The sequence below is a fragment of the Bidens hawaiensis genome, unplaced genomic scaffold (genome assembly GCF_021521415.1).
Source record: "Bidens hawaiensis isolate Kalapana, Puna unplaced genomic scaffold, B.hawaiensis_p1.1 tig00038371_1, whole genome shotgun sequence".
NCBI classification, from domain to species: domain Eukaryota; kingdom Viridiplantae; phylum Streptophyta; class Magnoliopsida; order Asterales; family Asteraceae; genus Bidens; species Bidens hawaiensis.
Window position 1 is genome coordinate 31,729 of NW_027496733.1, and position 25,487 is coordinate 57,215.

General features: G+C 38.2%; 1 protein-coding gene across 1 annotated transcript; it reads left to right on the forward strand.

The window, feature by feature from the left end:
* Positions 1 to 673: 673 nt before the first annotated feature.
* On the forward strand, positions 674 to 1,078 carry LOC143590271 (uncharacterized). The gene has a single exon (XM_077070804.1). The coding sequence runs from the start codon at positions 674 to 676 to the stop codon at positions 1,076 to 1,078; it is 405 nt and encodes a 134-aa protein (XP_076926919.1).
* Positions 1,079 to 25,487: the final 24,409 nt, after the last annotated feature.

Below are 25,487 nucleotides of genomic sequence, written 5' to 3' on the forward strand. Positions count from 1 at the left end.
CAACGATATACCCATTTATTCTAAATCGAAAAAAGATCATAAAGTTCATATTTGGATCTTGCTTGAATTACTTCGAAATGAGAAATTGTATGCTAATTTTTTCAAGTGCGAATTCTGGCTGTAAGAGGTACAATTTATTGGTCATGTCATAAATGAAAATGGAATTCATGTAGACCCTGCCAGGATTGAAGCTATAGCTAAGTGGGATATTCCTAGATCGCCAACCGAAATCCAAAGTTTCTTAGGTTTTGCTAGATATTATAGCAGATTCATTGAAAATTTTTCCCGCATAGCATTTTCGTTAACTTCATTAGCTCGAAAGATTGTTAAGTTTGAATAGTGAACCAAGCAACAAGAAACATTTGATTTACTTAAACCAAAGCTTACTAACGCACCTATACTAGCTTTGCCAGAAGGTATGAACGATTTTGTTGTATTTAGTTACGCGTCCCATTCAGGTTTGGGTTGTGTACTAATGCAAAGAAAGAAAGTAATAGCTTATCTTTCTCGTCAATTAAAAGGACACAAAAATAATTATACAACTCACGATTTAGAGTTGGGTGCCACAATTTTTGCTTTGAAATTATGGAGACATTATCTATATGGAGTTAAGTTTATCGTGTATACTGATCATAAAAGCTTAAAGCACATCTTTAATTAGAAAGAGCATAACATGCATCAAAGAAGATGGATGGAAACCTTGAACAATTATGGTTGTGAAATCATTTATCACGAGGGTAAAGCAAATGTGGTATCTGACGCATTGAGTCCAAAAGAACATGAAAAGCCTAAGAGAGTTAGAGCTTTAAGATTAGAACTACACATAGATCTAATCGAACAAATTAAGAAGGCTCGGAAACAAGCTATTGAAGAAAATCAAATTTCCAAGGAAAAGCGTAATGGCACCATTGGATCTTTAGTCAAAGGATATGACGATACACTCATACATGGAAACAATATCTGGATACCAATTGTTGGTGAATTATGTGAGAGGATTATGAAAGAAGCTCATAGATCAAAGTATATGATGCATCCTGGTAGTGATAAGATGTATGAAAATCTTAAGCCTAACTACTAGCAGAATGGAATGAAAAGAGATATAGCTCTGTATGTAGCTAAATGTTTAACTTGTTTGCAAGTTAAGGCATAGCATCAAAAACCTTCAGGTATACTTCAACAAACTTATTTTCTATTTGAAAATGGGAGATAAACAATGGATTTCATTACAAAACTCCATAAGATAATACATCAGCATAATGCTATCTGGGACATCATCGATAGATTAACTAAATCCGCTCATTTCTAACCTACAAATAAATCTTACTCTATGAATAGATTGGCACGAATGTACGTAAACAATATCGTAACATTACATGGTGTGCCATTATCTATCATATCCGATCAAGACGGCATATTTACACCTCATTTCGGGAATAGTTTCCAACAAGCGTTAGGAACTCAATTGAATCTTATACTGCTTATCATCCTCAAACTTATGGGCAATGCGAAAGAACAATTCAAACGCTTGAAGATATGAGTCGAGCTTGGTTGATTGATTTAGGAGGAAGTTGGGCTGATAACCTTCCACTGATGGAATTTTCGTATAACAATATTATCACACGAGTATTCAGGCCGCACAATTCAAAGCATATATGGACGAAGATGTAGAGCACCTGTATGCTGGTTTGAAACTAGAGATAATCAATTATCTAGACCTGAGATAGTCTAAGAAACCACGGACAAGGTATTAAAAATCCTTGAACGACTTAAGACGGCAAGAGATCGACAAAAGAATTATGCAGATATTCGTCATAAGCCATTAGAATCCAACTACCCAATAAAGTTCTGTTGAAAGTATCACCATAGAAAGGTGTAGTACGTTTCGGAAAGAAAGGAAAATTAAGTCCTCGTGTTGTTGTACCATTCGAAATATTAGAACATGTATGTGCTGTAGCTTATCGGTTACGTTTTCCAGAATAAATGAAAGGAATACACGATCTAGTTCATCTTTTTTAACTTACATAAATGTCTAGCTGACGAAACTTTAGCTATGCATTTCAAGGATGTCAAAATCAATGGAAATCTAAAATTCGTAGAACAACCTCCACAAGTTGAAGATTTCAAAGTTAAGAAACTTTAAAGGAAAAAACAAAAGTTAGTCAAAATAAGATGGAACTCCTGAAGAGGACCAGAATTTCATTGGGAGTTAAAATCAGAGATGAGAAAGAAATACCCACATTTGTTATAGCGAATCTCAAGGATGAGATTCATTTCAAGGTGGGGAGGATATAACATCTCTAAAATTGTGGACCAATAAAGTCAAACGTAAAAGTTGGAAGACCAAAAGAAAATTCTGAATTTTGAGTTCCTTCACGTGACACGAAGGAAATGATCAAAAGAAACGTGCTACACGAAGTAGCAATGAAGTAACAGTGTCTTTGAACGCACGTCGCAACACGTATTGGACACGTTTAACAACATGGTGACACGTGGCAAACCTAGTTGTCAACTCATCAGACCTATTAGTCTGTTTCGTGACGCAAAGGGATTCTTCACGCTACACTAAGGACAAGAAATATCAAAGGTGGCTAATGAGCCGTTCGCTACATGAACGGACAAAATGAAAGTACTTCGCGCTACGTGAAGGAACACTTTTCCTACCTGTAAATAGATGGCCGTGAGGTGAAATTCCATTCGCTGAACCACACTCAGATCACACATATAACCTTGAAATACTTGCCTCGATCCCGATGTTCCAAGGTGTATGTTTTCTTGAAACAAGTGCAAGTAGTAAAACCTTTGTCTACTTATTCATTCAGTTTTCTTAACGAGAAGTAGAAGTGATGCCCACCTCAAGCTTAAGCATTTCATATAAACAAGCCAAACAAGATAGAGGTTCTATCCGATTATTTTATTAAATGTATAAGACCCTAGTCCGGGATATAGCCCATACCATGATCACCCTAGTCCGAGAAATAATAGATGGAATATTATTTCTTTATAAATGTGAAATTATAAAATGTTTCTTATGAAAGAAGAATCTTGATATATACGTTTATCATAAAGAAGAAACGTAGTGAATAAATAATAAACAAAGAAAGGACTAAAGGTCCTTATGTTTTATAAAGAAACGATTATCAAGGTAAATGTTATGTGAGCAGACTAAAGGTCTGAAACTATATTGTTTATCTAGTTATAAGGTTATTCAATTACTATAAGTCCGAGGTAACAAGAAGCATAAATCAGTGAGGCACACTGATCAAAGAATAAAGGTGAATACATCCAAACTCTTTACAACTGTATAAACAAAGGTAATCGTTGGCTCTTAGGCTATCGTATACGTTTTCTGGATCCTTACATTTGTGGGTAGGTGTAACGCCCGTTAATTCCGGTTTCAAGAATTAAAGCTTGTAGAGTATGTATAATTCTCGGGATTTATCCGACGTTTCTCGAAAGCCTTTACTTCATCCTGGTACGTTAAAGAACCTAACTTTTCCTTCCATTTTTCCTTACACTTCAATTTGTAGGGACTTGGGTGTAACTATTTTTATTATATCATAAAACAATTAACCTAACCCTAGCCCCCCTGCTGCGATCGGCCGAAGAACAACTCCCCCTTCTTTGCTTAGACTTTTTGATCAATTCCAAGCTCTTAGAAGTAGTTCAAGGTATGTACTACAATCCCCAACACTCTTTTCGTTCACCCCTAATCATTTTGATGGACATATTTCGGCCAAGGTGCAATTAACCCACTTCCCGTGGATAAAAATTAGAGTTTCTGGTGTAGAAAGATTCCCAGGTATGACATTTACATCATATTAAAATTTTGTGGCCATTGGAGGTGTTTAGGTCGGTCAATCGATTTTAGTTCGAAAACTAGGGTTTATCGGGGGTAGAATTGTCAATTGTTGAGTTTGATGCGTTAATCGATTGAATGACCAACCGAATTAGTTTGCATGGCCCTAGGGGAGTCTAAGGGCTGTGGGAAAATTATTTTTTTGATACTCGGGGCTGATTTGGTTGGTGATTGGTCAATCGAGTCGGCGGTGCGCAAATTGTCGTTTAAATGTTAAATTGAGAGTTGTAAAAAGGAACCGTCAACCCTATCAACTCGGGTGACATAATTATGAAGTATGAAAAGGTTAAGATGGGAATTTGGTCCATTTGGGGCTGATTTCTTTGGCAATTGGTTTTAGGATTTATTACGCGAGTATTCGACTCGATTTGATTACCGGCGGGTAAGTTGTGCATCATGGTTAGCCCCGACCATGATTGTAGGGTGGATTTGGTTAATTGAAAGGTTTTAGGGGCTGAGGTAAAGTAATTGGGTATGGGTTGGGCCTCGGGCCAAGTTGTTGGGCCTCGGGCCAAAGTGTTGGGCTTGAACGGCCCATTAGGCAAGTGTGTTCATACGGTCCAGTTTAGTGACGCGTTGTGTGCAATTTACAGGCCCTTACTTGTGAGTGAGCACTTAGGGAGTCCTTAGCTCGTTGCTGGTGTTTAGTTGACCTCAGGTGAGTTCTCGATGCCCCGTTTAAAGCATGCACACCTAAGCGATTTTGCTAACTATTTTGCATAGGCTTGCTAGTATTGGTAGGCCTTGGAATGTTATAGAATGTGTGTATGTATATATATTATTGTATGGCCAATAATTGGCGAATGTTGTAGTCGTTATCGACTACGGAATGTTACGTGTTGGGGTCGTACATTTTCTTGGCCCTGAATATTATTAATGAATGTTATATATATATATATATATATATATATATATATATATATATATATATATATATATATATATATAGGAATGCACGTATAGAGATGTTCATACGTAAGGATGATTATTCATTAAATGTGATGATCTAACTGATATATTTCCATTTACAGTTTCAAAACCGTTGGAATGATTATTAAGACTTTTGTTACTTATTTAAAACTTGAACTCACTCATCCTAAGCTGACTTTGTGTGTATGTTAGTGTGAGTTTCAGGTTAGGAAGAGGATGCCTTATCGCTTGGACGTGCACGAAGCTACTTGGACGGTGAAGGGCTTACGGGATTTGAAGACTTTATTATTAAACATTTCTTTTTAAAATTTTTTATTAAAGATAATTATGTTGGTTTTGGGAAAAATTCCAGGGTTTTGGGAACTTATTTTATTATTTACGTTTTCCGCTGAATTTTACTCTGAAATTGGTTGCTTAATGGAACGATTGATTTTTTTTTAGTTTAAATATTTTATAAGTGTTTTGTATGATTACCAACTGTGGGGTTCCCGGGGTTCGGGGCCATACAGTAGACGGGGGGCGTATGGGTAGTTGCTAAGTTCTCGAACGCTGTTGCGTTCGCTGAGTGGTTTCGAGTTGAGCTGGTGTTTATAATAGTAATTCAGACTTTCAGAACCTGATCGTTTCCTAAGCCGCGTTGGGCTGAAGCTTGCGATGTCTCAAGGGATAATTAAGTATCAAAAATGTTTTGTGTCAACGTGTTACCCAACATGTGTTGCTGACGTATTTTATAAATTGTTTTTACAAGTAATCAAGAATAGATTATTGGAGATAATGACTAGCCATTAGTCGATCTGATGGTGCAGATGGAGTTTTTGATAATAAAATAACGTAAATTATGGTTTTGTAATTCCAACACTTGTGTACCAACCACCGGGTGTTTAATTCCTGACTTCTGAAATATAATACTTTAATTAAGTCTTCCTCTTTGAAACCTTAAAATCTGATATATTTACAAAACATGTACTAGCTGTCGATCACACTCTTAGGCCCTAGACTGGAGTGTGACACTTTAACTCTCCAGTCACGTATGGCGTAAATGCAAAACAATCTTGGTTTAAGAATTTGTTAGCTTTAAAATCATGGATATTATGCTAACTTGGCCATCGTCCTTATCACCGGCAATTTGGATTGTTCGTTTATCAGGAGCCTGAAGTTCTATGGTTTTCTTGTTATAAATGATACGAGCATGGTTATCGGATAACCAGTCCATACCTAGGACCATGTCAAAGCCAGCTAACGTCATGGGTAATAACTGTACGGGTATGGCATAGTTTGCTAACAATATCTTTCCATTTTCTATGGTTTCTGAAATCTTAACTACCTCACCATTGGTTGTCTCAACGTTAAAATTTTTATTTATTTTGTTAAGCATTCATTTAATAGACTACAGAAATTATAATCTATACAACTTTGGTTTCCACCTGAATCAAATAAAACTCTAGCATAAATGTTATTGACTAAGAACGTACTGGTGATGGTGCCCGGTATGTCTGCAGCCTTTTTGGTGTTGAGTACGAAGACTCGAGCATTTCCCTTCTTCTAGTCATTCTTGGTGTTGTTTCCTCCAGCACCTCCACTAGCAAAAGCATTCTTCTTTGGACATTCAAGGCTGAGATGTCCGGTATCCTTGCAATTAAAGCATGTCATTGATTTCTTCCAACAATCTGCTACAGTATTGTCGCCCGTAAAATTTTGTAATTTTCGTTAAAGAAGAATCAAGCCTTGTAGATTTTGTATTTTTAACCGAGACCGAGTTGGCATCCTTAAGGGACCTCCTAATTATGCCCGAAAGCCGTGTTATCTAACCTTTGGCGCAAGACATCATGTTTTACAAGTTAAAAGGGCCTAAGCGTAACATTATTATAACAAAACCCTAACTAGTTTCTTCCTCCCTTAGCCGATCGCAACCTTGCAGCCATCACCACCTCGATTTTCGTGCAGCTCCGGCCATGTCCAGCCATCCCAAGTCTAATCCAAGGTTGGTTTTATGATTCCCCATGTCTTTTACACCTTAATTGATCATATTAACGCGCTTATTGGTCGTTAGGGTTGAATTTTGATTATAACAATTTCTGACAGATTCGTACTTGTTTATTGTACGGCCTGTAACTTGATGATGATCCATTGATTTTGATCTATTCTCCTTTCCATGATGCTTTACTTTGAGTCTAGTTTCCAGAAAAGTATAATACGTAATTTTTGGACGAGATTTGAATACTTTTTATGATTTTATAAGATCGAGTGTCAAAGCTGATGCGGGATGACGGATTCTGGTCTGACTTCCCGACATCATAACCCTTTTTCAACAAGTCTAAATTGGTTGGTTCCACTTCTGGAAGTTAATATTTTGAGTTAGGAACCAAATCCAATTGGAATCGTTTGATTTGGCTGCGTAATTAATTTTATAAAAATTAAAACCATTTTGTTACGCACTGAAATAGCTGCACGTACCTTTCTGTGTTGGAGGAATTTTTATGATTTTTGTGTCCACTAGAAAAACATAATAAAAATATTTTTAAAAACCTAAGACATTTATCAAAGTCTGGTAAAAATTTAATAATTTAATTCCATGGTTTTCCTATGTAATAATATACATCTTTGCATGCTAAAATATACATGTTATATTCGTTATTAATCGATAAGTTCGTTTTAGGCTTAACCGGTGGCTGCCCTTTCTCGCATCTTTCGGGGCTGTTATAATTGAAGTTCGTGCGCCGTCATCTTCTTAGGTATGTCTAGTGTAATATACTTTAGTATCATGAGTTTTGGCATTCGTTAGATTGGTCAACTGTTGAGGAGGTGAAAACTAGGTTTCGGTTGTCTAGTTTGTCAATTGTTGCGTCTAGCGCGTTGTTTGAGGGAATTAACAACCAATTCGGATGTTGTAGCCTCGGTATGATTTGTTGGCTGTGAAAAACTATATTTTTATATTATTCGGGCTGAATTGGTTGTCGGTTACTCAAACGGGTCGGTACGGCGCAAATTCACGTTTATTGGTAGTTTGTGCATCGTGCTTGCGAATTACCAACCCATCCAACTCGTGTAGCGTTGTGTGGACTTGTTGGCTGTGATTTTACTAAATTTGGTCCACACGGGGCTGAGTCGGTATCTAAGTGCATAAAAAACCCGTTAACGCGCGTATTCGATAAAGTCACCAACTTTTGGGGATAAATTGGGAACCCTTTGTCCCCGGGAATAACTAAGGGTGGTTTTGGTAAATACATGGCCTTGAGGGCTTATGTAATTGAATGTGGTAATGTCAAGGCTTTAGGTCAATCAAATCATGTTAGAACGTCTCGTTGGATAAACGAGTCGGTACGTTTAGTTAGTAATCTTTGGGTGCAATCCGACAGGCTTGTAAACTGTGGATTGGCATTGAAGTTCTCAAACTCTTTGGTGTTTGTGTGGCTCGTTTCAGGTGAGTTCATGATGCCCCTTTTTAACCTTTTTACGTTTTGGGCTAGCATACACACCTTATTATGATTTTAACCGATTTTATTCCTTTAAACTATTGGGTTGGTATTGTATGATCTTGTTTGTGGTTGTGCCTTTAAGAAGACATGTGTAAATTATATTTTATGCATTAGGATATTTTAGACTCGTTATAGAGTCATATATCCCTTAAGGTTATTCATATTACTTGGGCTCTAAGCCTGAGGTTGCTATTAGGCTTAGTATTGAATGCCTAGATTATCCATTATTTATGGATTGTATGTGGTGATATTGTTGGTTGGATGTTTGAATTAGATGTTTGTATGTGTGTATGTGAATGTGTATGTGATGGTAAACTGTGACCGGGTCAAATATATTACCCGGGGAGGACCCGGGGTGAGGAGGCCCGTGTTGCATGTTTATGACCCAGCGGGTCAAATATATTACTTGGGGAAGACCCGGGGTGAGGAGGCCCGCCGTTCTACAAACCGTGGTCGGGTCAAATATATTACTTGGGGAAGACCCGGGGTGAGGAGGCCCGTATCACGTGTTTGGTATGTTAAACCGCGACCGAGTCAAATATATTACCTGGGGATGACCCGGGGTGAGGAGGCTCGTGTTGCGTGATTTTGTTTTATTAAACTGTGACCGAGTCAAATATATTACTTGGGGTGAGGAGGCTCGTGTTGCATGATTTTAACGGTTTTGTTAAACCGCGACTGGGTCAAATATATTACTCGGGGAAGACCCGGGGTGAGGAGGCCCGTGCTGCGTGAAAAGATGTTTAATGTTTTCTTTATTTATGATTTGGTTAAGAAAAGCTATTTATGATTTTATGGACTCATGATTTTCCCCTACATTCCATACTCATGGAATTTTTAAATTGTTTAATGAATGTCGTTTATGAAAACTTGAACTCACTTAGCTCTAGCTGACTTTGTGTGTATGTTAGATTGATTTTCAGGTTAAGGATTTGAGGTTATCGCTTGGACGTGTTGGGGACTACTCGGAAGGTTGAAGGCATTTCTGGTCGAGGATTTCCATTAAAACGGATATTATATTTATATTTGATTTTTTGACACTTGTACCCATGTTTGGGATTTTCTTTAAATAATTACACTTTTTCCACTAATATTTACTCTGAACTTGTTTTAAATAAAAACGAATCGTTTGGTCTTAGAAGTATGCCCCGACTTGTTGCATGAATCACTAACTGCAGATGTAGATGCTGCAAATGAGCATTGACCCAGATGATGCCACTTACAAATCATCCACAATGGGTAACTAGGGGTAAAACTTTCCCAATCTTGTCATTTGTTGCATCACCTTTCTTATCCCCTTCCTTATTTCAGATAAAACCATTCATCAAGTAACCAGCCAGTTCCATGGCGTAATAGGCGGTTTGTAGAAAATGAGACCTCACCATGTTTCGAATTTCTTGTGGCAACCCCCAAATGTAACGGGTCACCTTGCTTGTCTACGGTGTGACCAACTAAGGAACAAGTCTGCAATACTCTTAGAATTTCGTATTGTATTCTTTCAAGCTCGTTCTAACCACCTTGTGGATCAGGAACTTGGTTTGAATTAAATTTGTTTCATGCGCTGGACAGAACTTTCGTAAAACCAAACTTTTAAAATTTTCCCATGTTAATTGCTACATAGTCCTTCTTCCCTTTGACATTATCAGAGTATTTCACTACTCTAATGCTTCGCCTTTAAACATTTTAAACGTGTACTGAATCTTTTCCTTCTCAGTACATTAGCTTATTATTAAGATTAACTCCCTGTCTTCTAACCATCTTAATGTAGCTATGGCGCCTTTATCACTATAAAATTCCTTTAGTCCATGTGTCTTAAAATCTTTTAAAAAACAACCTTCAATTCTTAGTTTCTTTTTGAAGGTTCGGTTGAAGTCGTCACTAGTAATCGAACCATGATCGCTTTCTTCACTTTGGTGTGTAGGGTTTGGGCAAGAATTAGATTTGACGGTTCTATTGGACTGCCAGGTTACACTTCTACGAACATATCCATCTTTCATAGCTTGGATCAATGGTTTCATTGCATTAGTTATCATTTCTTGCATCTTTGTAATTAATTACTTAGGAATCTCTTAAGTAGGTTCAGTTCTGGCACTGTTTCTTCTTTGGTTAGAAGCTTCCCTATTTTATGAAGGGTTGGTTTGTTTCGACATTCTGAAATTACAAAAAAAATTGATTTAGAAACAAATATTTTATTTATGTACCGGTAGATAGTTTATCTTACAAATCGGAATATCTTACAAACAAACAACAACAAATGAAAATACTACAACTGGCATAGAACAAATGATACAATTACAACAATGTATGATTCCTAATCCTTCATATAGTCTCTGATCATCTTCTTCATCTTACTACAATTATGTAGTAATTTGCATCCAACTTTCTTTTTCTTAACCTTGGAAGCAACCTTCTTCCTCAAATTATCGTTTCATGCAACGCGCAAGCCAGATTTTCCTCCTAGGACTGTGGTATGAAATTGGGATATCCATACCGTGGTGGTCGATCTCTGTAACACATCATCACAATATCGTAATGATTTCTTGGGTATGGTAGATTATAAAAAGCTTCGGCAGCTTCCTCCTGCTGCCTTATCTCGTCCGCTTGTTCTGATATGGTGTGGACGATATCGGTATAAGGTGGAATATTCCCTGATGATACCTCATTATTTTGGAAGCTATAATGTGACGGCATGTGAAAATGATGGTTCTTGACAACCATTATCATTAACGCATTCACATCTTAGGTTTTTCTGAACATAAGGGCGTTTATCCTCATCATTTTTCTCTTTAGAGGTTTCCTCCTCGGATTCCTCTGAATCGGTTTCTACATTATTCATGTTTAGATTTAACTGAAAGGTAATCTTTTCATAGGGTTGCATCAACCTCATATTTGGCCTTCTTGATAGTCTTGCAAATGAATCTATGTTGGATATGGTAGGATTATAATGGGTGTCCCAAAGCGCCATCTACTTTGATCTTAGTAACAATGCATCCAACTGAATGTATCCTGTTTGGGTTATTAAATTGCATCTCATTTGTAGGATGATAATCCGGAATATCGGAAGGATGATATTCAGGAGTTGGTGGATCACTTGGTATGATTATTGGCGTCTATTCCTTCCTAGGTAAATATACTGATTAGCTTTCCTAGGGTCCTACAGGCACGACTGGCCGATCCTGGATAAATAAGTTGGTATAGTTGCCGTCGTTTCCATCTCCTACATGATTGGGAATAGTTGGTTCTGTGTAATTCGCCATTCTACGTTCCTGCTAGAAAGTATTGAAATACCTCTTGAACGACATGTATTAGGATTAGAATAGTGAGAGATAGGAAAGAGTAACAACCTATCTTATCCCTATAATATAATATAATAAAATAAAATGTTGAAAAGTATTCCTGATCAAAGCTTATGTGTGATTAAATACCTAATTCGCCATGATTGATGGCTCTGAAACCAACCTATCATACCCTAACTTAGGGCCTAGGAATGTGACCTATAGTTGGTACCTGTTTTGTAAATATATCAGAGTTTAAGGTTATAAAGCGGAAGTCTTAATTAAAATACAATTATATTCCAAAAGTCAGGAATTAAACACCTGATAGTTAGTACAAAAGTGTGTAACTTAGAAAACCATAATTTACATTATTTTAATAATAAAAACATCATCTTAGCCATCAGATCGTCTAATGGCTATCCGCCATCTCCAAACATCTATTCCAGTTTACCTGTAAAACAGTTTAGAAAATGCGTCACCACACATGCTGGTGAACACGTTGACACTAAACTAATTTATATACTTAACTGTTCCCTTAGATATCTTAAGGCTCGGACCATCGTGGAGTAGGAAATAACTAAGTTCTGAAATTATGAATAACTATTACAAACTCAAACTCAACTCGAAACCGCTCAGCAAAACACCGCAGCGTTCGAGCAATTAGCAACTACCAATATACACAATATTATTCCCCACTCTAATACTACTTAGATCCGACCCAACGTGGTGGAGGAATAACCAGGCGTGGTGTCATGTGCCCACTGTATACCCACATATGAAAAGATCCAGACAAACGTATACGATAGCCTGAGGGCCATCGATTAACTTTGTGTATAAAGTTCTAGGGATACATAATCCCATATAAGCATTTGTAAGACTTGTTAAAAGAGTTACAAAAGTTCGACCATTTTCACTCTTGTAAAGACTTTAAATGTATTAACCTTTGTTATGGTTAGTGTGTCTCACTGATTTATGCTTGTTTGTTACCTCGGACCTATAGTACGAAAATAACCTTTTACAAATAACTAGATCAACAATCTATCTTTAGACCTTTTCTCTATTTGCATAACCTTCACCTTGATAATAATTGCTTTATAAAATATGTGGACCTTTAGTCCCCTTTTTGTTTATTATTCATGTGCTACGTTTCTTCATGAAGAAGAAACGTATATATCGGGTTTCTTATTCGAGAAAAAACATTATAAAAACTTTATATTATAAAGAAATAATATTTTAACTAACCCTTATCTTATAAAAATAAGTATTTTAACTTATATATGATCAAGGTTTGGGCTATACCCACGACTAGGGTCTAAACCATAAATAGTAAAATAATCGAGAGCATGTAACGCCCATTAGTATTCGGTTCAAGGATTCAAAGCTTGTAAAATATGTATATTTCTCGGGATTTAACCGACATTTTTCCGAAACCTTCTCGTCATCCCGGTACGTTAAAACATTTAACTTTTCCACCAACATGTTAATTCTTTAAAATTTGAAGGGCTAGATGTGAAAAAATGTTATAACATAAACCAAACCCTAACCCCATTCCCCCCTCCTTGTCCGATCGGCGTATTGAAGGCCCCCCCCCCACCCCTGCGATTTTCTTCTTTCCAGCCAAGGTTTGAGCATAAAACATCAATTGAAGGTTAGTTCTACGATTCCCCAAGTCTTTTACACCTTCATTGATCTTTATATCACGCGTATTGATCGTTAAATTGCTTGTTGTAGGCTTACCGGGTGGCTGTCAATTCTAACCTTTTCGGGACTGTTTTGGTTGAGGATTCTAACCTCCTAGGTATGTCTAGTATATCATACTTAAAAATCATGTTCATTGGTGCTCGTTAGATTGGTCAACTAGTTGTAGTTTGAAAGATTGTGTTCGGTTGACTAGAATTGTTGATTATTGCGTTTAACGCGAGGGTTGAAGTGATTAATGACCAATTCAGCTCGAGTGAACTTGGTTTGATGTACGGGCTGTTGAAAAAGCATTTTTATAAGTTATGGGGCTGAATTGGTTGTCGGTTACTCAAACGGGTCGGTACAACACGCAATTGAGTTTATTGAATAGTTGGTGCGTTGTACTTGCGAGTTACCGACCCATTTGACTCGTGTAGCGTCGTGTGGACTTGTTGGCTGTGAATTTATCATATTGGGTCCATACGGGGCTGAGTTGGATGTTAATGGCCTAAACGACTCTTAAACGCGCGTGTTAGTGTCACTTAGTGCTTCCGGGGGTAAATTGGGAATTCTTTATTCGCGGGAGTATCTAAGGGTCATGTGTAACGCCCGTTAACTCCGGTTCTAAGAGTTAAAGCTTGTAGAGTATGTATACTTCTTGGGATTTATCCGACATTTCTCGGAAGCCCTTACGTCATCTTGGTACGTTAAACCATTTAACTTTTCTGCCATAATGCCTTATACTTCAATTTGGAGGGACTTGGATGTAACTATTTTTATTATATCATAAAACTAATTAATCTAACCCTAAAACCCTCTCTAGCGCCGATCGGACTCAAGAACCCCCCCCCCCTTGCGCCAAAATCTTCTGTCCAGCCAGGTTTCAGCAGTGAAAACTCCAATTCCAGGTCGGTTTTATGATTTCCCATGTCTCTTACACGTTAATTGACCTTTATATTGCGCGTATTGATCGAAAAACGTCTTGTTGTAGGCTAACCGGGTAGCTGTCCAATTAAGCTTTTTCGGGACTGTTTTGAGTGATGTTTTTGCATCCAAATCCTCCTAGGTATGTGTAGTACATCATACTTAAAAACCATATTCGTTGAAGGTGTTTAGGTCGGTCAATCGATTTTAGTTCGAAAACTAGGGTTTATCGGGTGTAGAATCGTCAGTTGTTGAGTTTGATGCATTAATCGATTGAATGACCAACCGAATCAGTTTGTACATCCCTAGGGGGGTTTAAGGGCTGTGGGAAAATTATTTTTTTGGAACTCGGGGCTGTTTAGGTTGGTGATTAGTTAATCGAGTCGGTTGTGCGCAAATTGTCATATAAACATTAAAGTGAGTGTTGTAAAAAGGAACCGTCAACCCTATCAACTCGGGTGACATAATTATGATGTATGAAAGGGGTTAAGATGGGAATTTGGTCCATTTGGGGCTGATTTGTTTGACAATTGGTTTTAAGATTTAGTACGCGCATATTCGACTCGATTTGCATACCGACGAGTGAGTTGTGCATCATGGTTAGCCCTGGCCATGATCGTAGGGTGGATTTCGTTAATTGAAAGGCTTTAGGGGCTGAGGTAAAATAAAAGAGTATGGGTTAGGCCTCGGGCCAAATTGTTGGGCTTGAACGGCCCGTTAGGCAAGTGTTTTCTTACGGTCTAATTAGTAACGCGTTGTGTACAATTTACAGGCCCTTACTTGTGAGTGTGCACTTAGAGATTTCCTAGCTCGTTGCTGGTGTTTGGTTAATCTCAGGTGAGTTCATGATGCCCCTTTTTAATCTCTTAAACTTTGGGCTAGCATGCACACCTAAGTGTTTTTCTTACTTGATGAAATGTTTTGAACGATTTTATATAGGCTTGCTAGTATATGGTAGGCCTTGGGATGTTAAAATATATATACATATATACATTATTGTTTGGCCTCTATTTGGCAGAGTTGTAGTCGTTTCGACTACGGATGTTGCGTATGCCTACTTTGTGTTTGCATGCATGGATGTTACGTGTTTGGGTTGTACGTTTGCTCAACCCTGAATGTTATACGTGGATGTTATATATATATATATATATATATATATATATATATATATATATTGTTATATATATAGGGATGTACTTGAAAGGATGTTTATATGTATATCTTTGTATATGTATGTATGAGAATGTTTACTCTTCGGTAACGATGACTTAATAGATTGCTTCACTCGGTGGTTACCCTAGCAAGTACATTGTATGATCAGAGGGAGAAGTTACCGCCGGCCGAGACGAGGAAGACATGGAACTCAAATTCGTATGGTAAGCGGCCCGGGGGAAACAATTTTAATTTGTCTAAAAAGAGAGTAAAGACTGAGCCTTCAGAATTTAAGAGGGATGCGGGGGTTGGAAATTGCAAGAAGTGTGAGAGACCGCATAAGGGGGAATGTAAGAGTGGGTCTGGTTCTTGTTTCCGATGTGATAAGGTTGGACACCCCCATTTCGAGTGTCTGACGTTGACTTGTTTCCGCTGTAAGGGTGCCGGTCACTTGGCATCGAACTGTCCTACCAGCAAGGCAGGGGGGGTCCGGTCAGGGGACTTCCTCGAGGGGGATGTGGAAGAAAAGCTGAAGGTCAGAGCGAGGGCCTTCAACATCTCCAAGAGAAAGGCGAAGGACGACGCCGACGTTGTTTCAGGTACTTTTTCCTTATTCATCTTTTATTCCACCGTTATAATTTTTCATTCCTTTGGAATAGTATGTGATGATCATATAGCTAAGCAGTAGTGTAATATTATCCCATGTGCCTTTTTATTTGATGAATTGCATGCATCGGTCTTATTTGATTCGGGTGCCCGTAGAAGTTTTGTATCTACCGCTTTATGTTCCTCGTTGAATAAATCACCCGAGCGCGTACTCGATGTGTTTGAGGTTAAGGTCGTTGTAGGAAAGTTTGTTTCCGTGTCTTAGGCTATTCAGGGTTGTTCCATCGAGTTGTCTGGGTATAGATTTCCGGTGTGGTTGTACTTGATGCCGCTTGGCTGTTTCAATGTGGTGCTTGGGATGGATTGGCTTGCAAGTGTTGATGCTCAGATCGTTCGTGGTCAGAAATTTGTACAACTAAGGGCCCCAGATGGGACCCAAATTATGGTCTTCGGTGATTGGAATGGTGCGACGCCACATATCATATCCATGCTTAAGGCGGGAAAGTTGATGCAGCGAGGGTGCGGGGCATATCTAACGTATGTTATAAACGTGAATACCGAGGTGGATACCGTCGGTTATGTTCCTATTGTTCGGGATTTCCCGGATGTATTTCCAGATAATTTGTCAGATGTGCCGCCGGATCGCGAGGTCGAGTTCAAGATAGACCTTGTACCAGGCGCCAAACCCGTTGTGTGACATCCCACATCGGTTGGGGATGAGAACTATGCCTTCTTTATAAGAAGGTGGATACCTTCCCCATCATAACATGTTTTGGGCGCTTAATGGTAGTGGATGAGAGGAGAACTCCACAATTAAGCGTGCTCAGGTGGAAGTAGTATTAGGATGGGTGAACTCTTGGGAAGTCTTCACCTGGGCAACCAAAAGCAAATCCGTGAGGCGATAGTGGTACATCCCGGCCAAAGCGGACAGTATTATGGTGCGGCGGTAGCTGGACTGTTACAGATGGTATCAGAGCCAGGGCCGGACCGGTGCTGCCAGGTCCCGCAAGGACACTGGACCCCTAAGGGGGGTGGATTGTGACATCCCACATCGGTTGGGGAGGAGAACTAAGCCTTCTTTATAAAAAGGTGGATAACGCGTTTTGGGCGCTTAATGGTAGTGGATAAGAGGAGAACTCCACAATTAAGCGTGCTCAGGTGGAAGTAGTATCAGGATGGTTGACCTCCTGGGAAGTCTTCTTCTGGGCAACGAAAAGCAAATCCGTGAGGCGATGGTGGTACATCCTGGCCAAAGTGGACAATATTATGGTGCGGCGGTAGCTGGACTGTTACACGTTGCTCGAGCCCCATACCGTCTAGCACCGAACGAAATGAAAGAACTTATGGCTCAATTGGAAGACTTGCTCGACAAGGGCTTCATTCGACAGAGCATCTCACCTTGAGGTGCCCCGGTCCTATTCGTTAAAAAGAAGGACGGTAGCATGCGGATGTGCATTGAGTACCGTGAATTGAATAAACTCACTGTTAAAAAATCGGTACCCTCTCCCAAGGATCGACGACATATTTGATCAGCTCCAAGGAGCTAGTTGGTTCTCGAAGATCGACCTTAGGTCCTAGTATCATCAGTTGAAAATTCGGGAGGAAGATATTCCTAAGACTACCTTCCGCACTCGTTATGGGCATTATGAATTCTTCGTGATGTCTTTCGGTTTAACCAATGCACCGGCTGTGTTCATGGATCTTATGAACCGGGTGTGTAGGCCGATGCTTGATCGTTCGGTTATTGTGTTCATCGACGACATTCTTGTGTATTCCAAAAGCGAATCCGATCACGCCGGTCATCTCACGGAAGTTTTAGAAGCTCTGCAAAAGAACAAGTTGTATACGAAATTTTCTAAGTGTTCCTTTTGGTTACGCGAGGTTCAGTTCTTGGGTCATGTTATTAACCCGAGTGGTATTTTGGTTGACCCTGCAAAGGTGGAAACCGTGAACGAATGGGAATCTCCTAAGTCTCCATCCAAAATTCGTAGTTTTCTGGGCTTCGCGGGGTATTACCGCCGCTTCATTCCCGACTTTTCGAAAATTGCTTCATCATTGACCAAGTTGACCAAGAAGAGCGTTAAGTTTGTTTGGGGTACTGAGCAGGAGGAGGCTTTTCTCGAGTTGAAGAACAAGTTGACGCATGCCCCGATTCTAGCTTTACCCGATGGCACTAATGATCTGGTGGTTTATTCTGATGTCTCTTACCAGGGGCTTTGGTGTGTTCTGATGCAACGAGGTCGAGTCATCGCTTATGCCTCACGGTAGTTAAAGCCTCATGAGGCGAATTATCCTACTCACGATTTGGAGCTGGCGGCGGTTTTGTTTTCGCTTAAGTTGTGGAGGCATTATTTGTACGGTGTTCCTTGCGTTATCTATACCGATCATAGGAGCTTAAAGTATTTCTTCAAACAAAAGGAATTGAATATGCGACAGCGTTGATGGTTGGAGTTGATTAAGGATTATGATCTGGAGATTATGTACCATCCCGGTAAGGCTAACGTGGTGAAATCTTAAGGATTATGAGCCGGAAGGATAGACCGAAACCTATTCGTGTGAAATCTTATCAGCTTATTCTTAAACTCGATATTTTGAGACAGATATCCAACGTCCAGAATGAAGCTTTACAGGTGAAATGGATTATGTCAGAGCGTATTTGGGGTCAAGAGAAATTGTTGGAAGGCGTCGGTGATGGAGTGAAGTATAAGGATGGGCGTCTATGGGTACCGAGGTATGGGGGATTCAGAGGTAAAATTTTGGATGAAGCACACAATCATGCTATTCCATTCATCCGGGCGCGACCAAGATGTACCAAGACCTGAAGAAGAATTATTAGTGGCCAGCGATGAAGTTTGAGGTGGCTCAGTACATGAGTAAGTGTTTGACGTGTCTGCAAGTTAATACCTGAGTGGAAGTGGGAGCACCTTACAATGGCTTTTGTGACTAAACTGCCTCGTACTCCTAGGGGTAGCTATGACATCATTTGGGTAATCGCTGATAGATTAACCAAGAGCGCTCATTTCTTGCCGATTCGAGAAACATTTAATTCTGAGCAGCTGGCCGATGGGTTTATTCATGAGATCGTTTCTAGGCACGGGGTGCCGGTATCTATTGTTTCGGATAGGGATACGCGTTTTACCTCCAAGTTTTGGAAGAAGTTTCATGAGGAGATGGGTACCAAACTTCTCATCAGTACCGCTTATCACCTGCAGACGGATGGTCAGTCCGAGAGGACCATACAGACTCTTGAGGATCTGTTGCGGGCTTGTGTTATCGATTTTGGTGGTAGTTGGGATCGTCACTTGCCGTTAGTCGAGTGCTCGTATAATAACAGTTATCACGCAACGATTGGAATACCACCATTTGAGATGTTGTATGGTAGGAGGTGTAGGACTCTAGTCTGTTGGGGTTCCATTGGTCAGAAACAGTTGGGTAGTTTGGAGGTGGTTGAGGCTACGACTGAGAAGCTCGATAAGATCAAGGCTTTTATGAAGGCCGCTCAGGATCGTCAATAGTCCTATGTGGATAAAAGGCGAAGACCTATTGTGTTTGAGGCTGGGGATCGGGTTATGTTGAAAGTTCTCCTTGGAAGGGTATTCTTCATTTTCATAAGAGGGGGAAGCTTAGTTCGAGGTTCATTGGTCCGTTCTGTATATTTTCCCGTGTTGGTGAGGTAGTGTATAGACTGGAGTTGCCCGATGAGCTCACGGGGATTTACCCTACTTTCCACGTGTCCCATTTGAGGAAATGTTTAGCTGATGAGGAGGCCCATGTGCCTCTTGATGATATTGAGCTTGATAGTAAGCTGAACTACGTTGAAGAGCCTATCGCTATTCTTGACCGTCAGGAAAGTCGTTTGAGAAATAAAGTGGTTAGTCAGGTGAAAGTGCAGTGGAGGCACCGTAGGGGTTCCGAGGCTACTTGGGAGTCCGAAGACGAGATGATGAAACTCTACCTGCAGTTGTTCCTGTCGCATCGGGATTCGGGGACGAATCCCATTGTAAGGGGGTGGACTTGTAACGCCCGTTAATTTTCGGTTCAAGGATTCGAAGCTTGTAAAGTATGTATATTTCTATGGATTTAACCGACATTTCTCGGAAACCTTCTAGTCATCCCGGTACGTTAAAACATTCAAACTTTTCCACCAAGATGTTAATTCTTTAAAATTTGAAGGGCTAGATGTGAAATATATTTATAACATAAACCAAACCCTAACCCCATTCCCCCCTCCTTGTCCAATCGACATATTGCAGCCCCCCCCCCCTGCGATTTTCTTTTTTCCAGCCAAGGTTTGATCATAAAACATCAATTGAAGGTTAGTTCTACGATTCCCCAAATCTTTTACACCTTAATTGATCGTTATATCACACGTATTGATCGTTATATTGCGTGTTGTAGGCTTACCGGTGACTGTCAATTCTAACCTTTTCGGGACTGTTTTGGTTGAGGCTTTTGCACCAAAGTCCTCCCAGGTATGTCTAGTATATCATACTTAAAATCATGTTCACTGGTGTTCGTTAGATTGGTCAACTAGTTGTAGTTTGAAAGATTGTGTTCGGTTGACTAGAATTGTTGATTGTTGTGTTTAACGCGAGGGTTGAAGTGATTAACGACCAATTCAGCTCAGGTGAACTTGGTTTGATGTACGGGGTGTTGAAAAATCATTTTTATAAGTTATGGGGCCGAATTGGTTGTCGGTTACTCAAACGGGTCGGTACAACGCGCATTGCGTTTATTGAATAGTAGATGCGTTGTACTTGCGAGTTATCGACCCATTTGACTCGTGTAGTGTCGTATGGAATTGTTGGCTGTGAATTTATCATATTGGGTCCACACGAGGCTGAGTTGGATGTTAATGGCCTAAACGACTCTTAAACGCGCGTGTTAGTGTCACCTAGTGCTTCCGGGGGTGAATTGAGAATTCTTTATTCCCGGGAGTATCTAAGGATCGTCTTGGTGTATGTAAGGCCCCGGTGGCTGTTACGGTTGAGTTTGATGAGGTCGAGGCTTTAAGTAACTCGAACCATGTTAGAACGTCTCGTAGGATAAACGAGTCCTTTCGATGTCATTAGTAATGTTTGAATGTAAACCGACAGGTGTTTGAGTTTTAGGATTACTTAGGGGTCCTCTAGCTTGTGGTGAAATCGTACCTTGTGTCAGGTGTGTTCATGATGCCCCTTTTTACTCTTTTTAAGTTTTTGGGCTAGCATGCACACCTAAGCGATTTTGCTTGATGAAACGTTTAAACTATTTTATATAGGCTTACTTGTATAGGGTAGGCCTTGGGATGATGTTATAGTATGTTGGTGTGTATTATTGTATGGCCAATAATTTTTAATGTTTATTAGTCGTTATCGACTAAGGATGTTACGTATGCCTACTTTGTGTTTGCATACGTTGGAAAAGATGTTACGTGTTTGGGTTGTACGTGTGCTCAACCGTGATGTTATTACTTGGATGTTTATATATATATATATATATATATATGATTACTTATTGATGATGATGGCCTAACTGATGTATCCCTTTTGTTTTTAAAATCATTGGAATGACTATTATGATTATTAATTATTGATGTTATTTGTTAAAACTTGAACTCACTCAGCTCAAGCTGACTTTGTGTGCATGTTAGTGTGAGTTTCAGGTTAGGAGGAGGATGCCTTACCGCTTGGACGTGTAGGAAACTACTTGGACGGTGAAGGGCATACGTGGATGGAAGATTTAAATATTGAACATTTCTTTTTAAAAGTTTTATCAAATACATTTAAATTGGTTTTGGGAACTTATTTTATTAACTATGGTTTTCCGCTGAATTATACTCTGAATTGGTTGTTTTAATGGAATGAACTGTTTTCAAGTTTAAGTATTTTTATAAGTATTATGGATGAATGCCAACTGTAGTATTCCCGGGATTCGGGGTCTTAAAGAGGAGAACCCCTATCTTGTATGGATACTTTAAGAAATTCCTAAGCTTTACGCGGGTAAACACTCTGAATTATCGTTGGGTATTAAGAAGGAATAAACCAATAGAATTTCTAATCAATGCACGTACTTCAAGAAAACGAAAACGTCGGATCGTTGGGGGCGTGGCACGAACTTCTAGGTAATGTGTGTGTATGTTAGGTGTGAGAGATGAATGGGGTTTCACCCCGTGGACTCTATTTATCGGAAACGTTTTGGGTTTCTTCACGTAGCGTGAAGAATTTCTGCCTTGGTCGTTCGCGTAGCGCTAAGGACAAACGAAACGCCTTTGAATATTTTATTCCGTCGAGTATTGCGACGGATCTTGGGTTGGCCGCCGTGTTGTGCGACGCCGCCCACTAGGCCTTGTGTGTCGACACCTAGACCAACCACGTGTCGCCACGTGGTTGGACACGCGTCATGCTGACTTCATGACTACTTCGCGTAGCGCAAAGATTGGATGGATGGGATTTTCCCGTAGCGCGACACCGCCCATTCTTGGGTTTTGTGCTGATTCCTTCGCGTATCACAAAGGGTTTTATTCAGATCCTTCGCGCAGCGCGAAGGGTCCAAATTTTCATAATTTTCATTTTTAATTCCTTGACTTTTGAAATTGACATTTTTGGCCCAAAAATTTAAAGATGTTACATATGAATTACATGTTGAAGACTTACTGTGATAAACTCAACTACCATGTTTTCTCAAACAGTAACAGTTCAAGAGGTGCTACATCAAAAATTTGATATGAAATTAATTATGCGTTTATAAACGAACTGAGGAATCTAAATTTTCGTATCGAATGCATTCATGATATGCATTAGGATCCAATAACGTTTGAAGGGTTTACTTGAAAATTTTGATCATAACTATTTAGTTTTTAAATAAGGACTACAGTACAATTAATAGGGGTTCCTGAATTGATGTTCAATTCAATAACTATATTTCTTTGCTCCAGTTTAAGTTTAAAACTAAAATGAGTGTCCACTCCTGTTAGACTTATCTAATACTCATAATAAATGATTACTCAACCAAGTGTAAGAATGCAAGAATGAATATATGTTATGTGTATTTGTTTATATGGCCATCATTATCATTTATATTATAACTAGTACACAACCTGCGCATTACGGCAGGTGCATTGATACACGTTAACCTGTGCGCCTTGATGGGACGTTGATATAACATAATGTTACTAAAGTTTGTACCACATTATGATTCGTCTGGTTTTAAAAAAAGGTATACCGAAATGTTATAAAATAAGTAGGTATCTATGCAAACTTAAGTTGTCGTGAAGAAAAAAATATATATTATATATGACTCATGTGTCTCATTGGGTGAGCTCTGTATTAAATAAAATTTATGTCGAATCGTACGTAGAAACATTGACGCGCGTTTGTATTCGAAAATTAAAGTAGCATTACTTGTGAAAAAAAAAAGTTAAAATATATTTATTAACCGCTATTGGTGCCGCACAAAACTAATACTGAAATGTAAATATAAATAAGTGCATTGCGATGGTTAATTGGAATTTAAGAAACATAAAAATTTAAATTTAAATATAAAAAATGTCAAATACCAATTATAGAAATAAATAATGCAAAATAAAACATAAAAATGTATTAAAATCATTTTGTATACAGAGAGACATAAACTAACATCAAAATCAAAGTTGAAAGCAAATTAACTTGTAACTAACTACTTTGAAAATTGAGATGTTATGTACACATATAATAAAACTAATTACTTTCTCTCATTAATAGTAAATTATGTGAGATAACTAACATATTTTTTTAATATATATATTATAGATCAAAATAATTAAATTATACTTTATTGATGGACCATATGTCCCTTATTGATTAATAAAGAGTTTTCCTTAGGTGCATATAAATATATGGGAAGAATAATTAACATCATAACCTAAAACCTAAACACACACTAAGATTTTAGTGTGCCTGTCTCTCTCTCTCTCTCTCATATGGTTTTCTCAATAACCCTAATCCACATTATTAACATAAATCCTATAGAGGAACTCGACCTTACTTACATTCATGTCGTCTGGATCATACTCCTTATCCGTGACTACTCTCTCTGTTGTAACATGTATGCTTTAGTTATAGGTTTATCGTATTATTCATGTTTTCCATTACTAACGTGAAAAACTTATCTAATATAAAGCGCTAAAAAGTTTATGTGGTGTCAACACCCCTGCCTCATCTAAACTACCTCACTGGTTTGTTCTTTTATATTAAGTCTTGAGGTTTATCTTTCTTAATTTACTTGAACCCTTGTTTTTGGGTTCTCATATCAACCACTTGGATTAGGAATTATTGGCAGAATTTTAATCAAGGTTAATTTTGTTTGACTAAATGTTCTAAAGTTTGATCATAACTTTTTTTTTAATTAAGAATTTAGTTTTTAAACATTAAACTGTGGTAAAAGGCTTTTTTTTTTCTCTTTATGTAAATTTTAACTTTGATATACCTTTCGACGTGAATTTTAGTCAAAAAGAGATAATTTAAAGCACTTCACACTTTTGTTTTTATATAAAGTGCTTTTACATTTAGCAACGTTATTCTTTTTATCGAAAATTTTGATATCCGTTTCGACGTAAATTTTAATCAAGGTTTTGTTTTTATATAAAGTGCCGCAAATTCCGCTTCTTATTTTATTTGTTGTGGCCGTCTTTTTATACACGTGTCAAAAAAATTATATTTTAAAAGCGTTACAAAGTCTCCGTGACGTCAACACCCTTGCCTCATCTAAACTACTTCATTGGTTTGTTTTTTTATATTAAGTCTCGTGGTTTATCTTTCTTAGTTTATTTTTTACTTACTTATTTTTTATTAAAAGTTTAAATTAGTTTTAAACCGCTCTTACCAATCGTTTCGACATTTTTAATCAAAACATAACCGTACAAGTCATCTAAACTACTGCATGTTTTTTTCCTTTATTAGTATTGTTTGTCCTGGCTTATCCATATTGTATTATTCGTTGCAACAATATACTATATATCAACGTCTTAACATAAATTTTATTCTAAATCGAGCGTTATAGATTGTTCACCATCCACACTCCCGAGGCCTGCTAACCAAACAAGTTTGAAGATGCCATCTATCTTGCTTTTAATTTTTGAATCTTTGTTTTTTCAGAAGATTTAATCACAACCCTTGTACTATAGTTAATGTACGCCTTTATTATTATTATTATTATTATTATTATTATTATTATTATTTAATAGGATCGTCTTTATCTGATGATTTCCGTTTGTTAACTTAGAAAAGAATAAATATGTTATTACATTAACCCTTTTTTACATTTCAACATAAAATTTTATTACGAATGAAATTGTATTCAAAATAGATGATCTCCTTAGTATCGAAAGCCATATTTAGTGCTGGAACTATGATGAACCAAAATGATAGCGATCAAGCAACAATGGTATGGGCGTCAGTATTATCTGAACACGTATCGATATTCGTTTTTATTTTTAAGGTTTCTGAATGATGTAAAACACGTGTCAGTATCTTCTTTAATAACTTGTGTTTGCTAACTTCTTTTATAAACACTATATATGTGGTTATTATTAAAAATCGAGTTGTATTAGAAAAAGTAAATCTTTTTTTA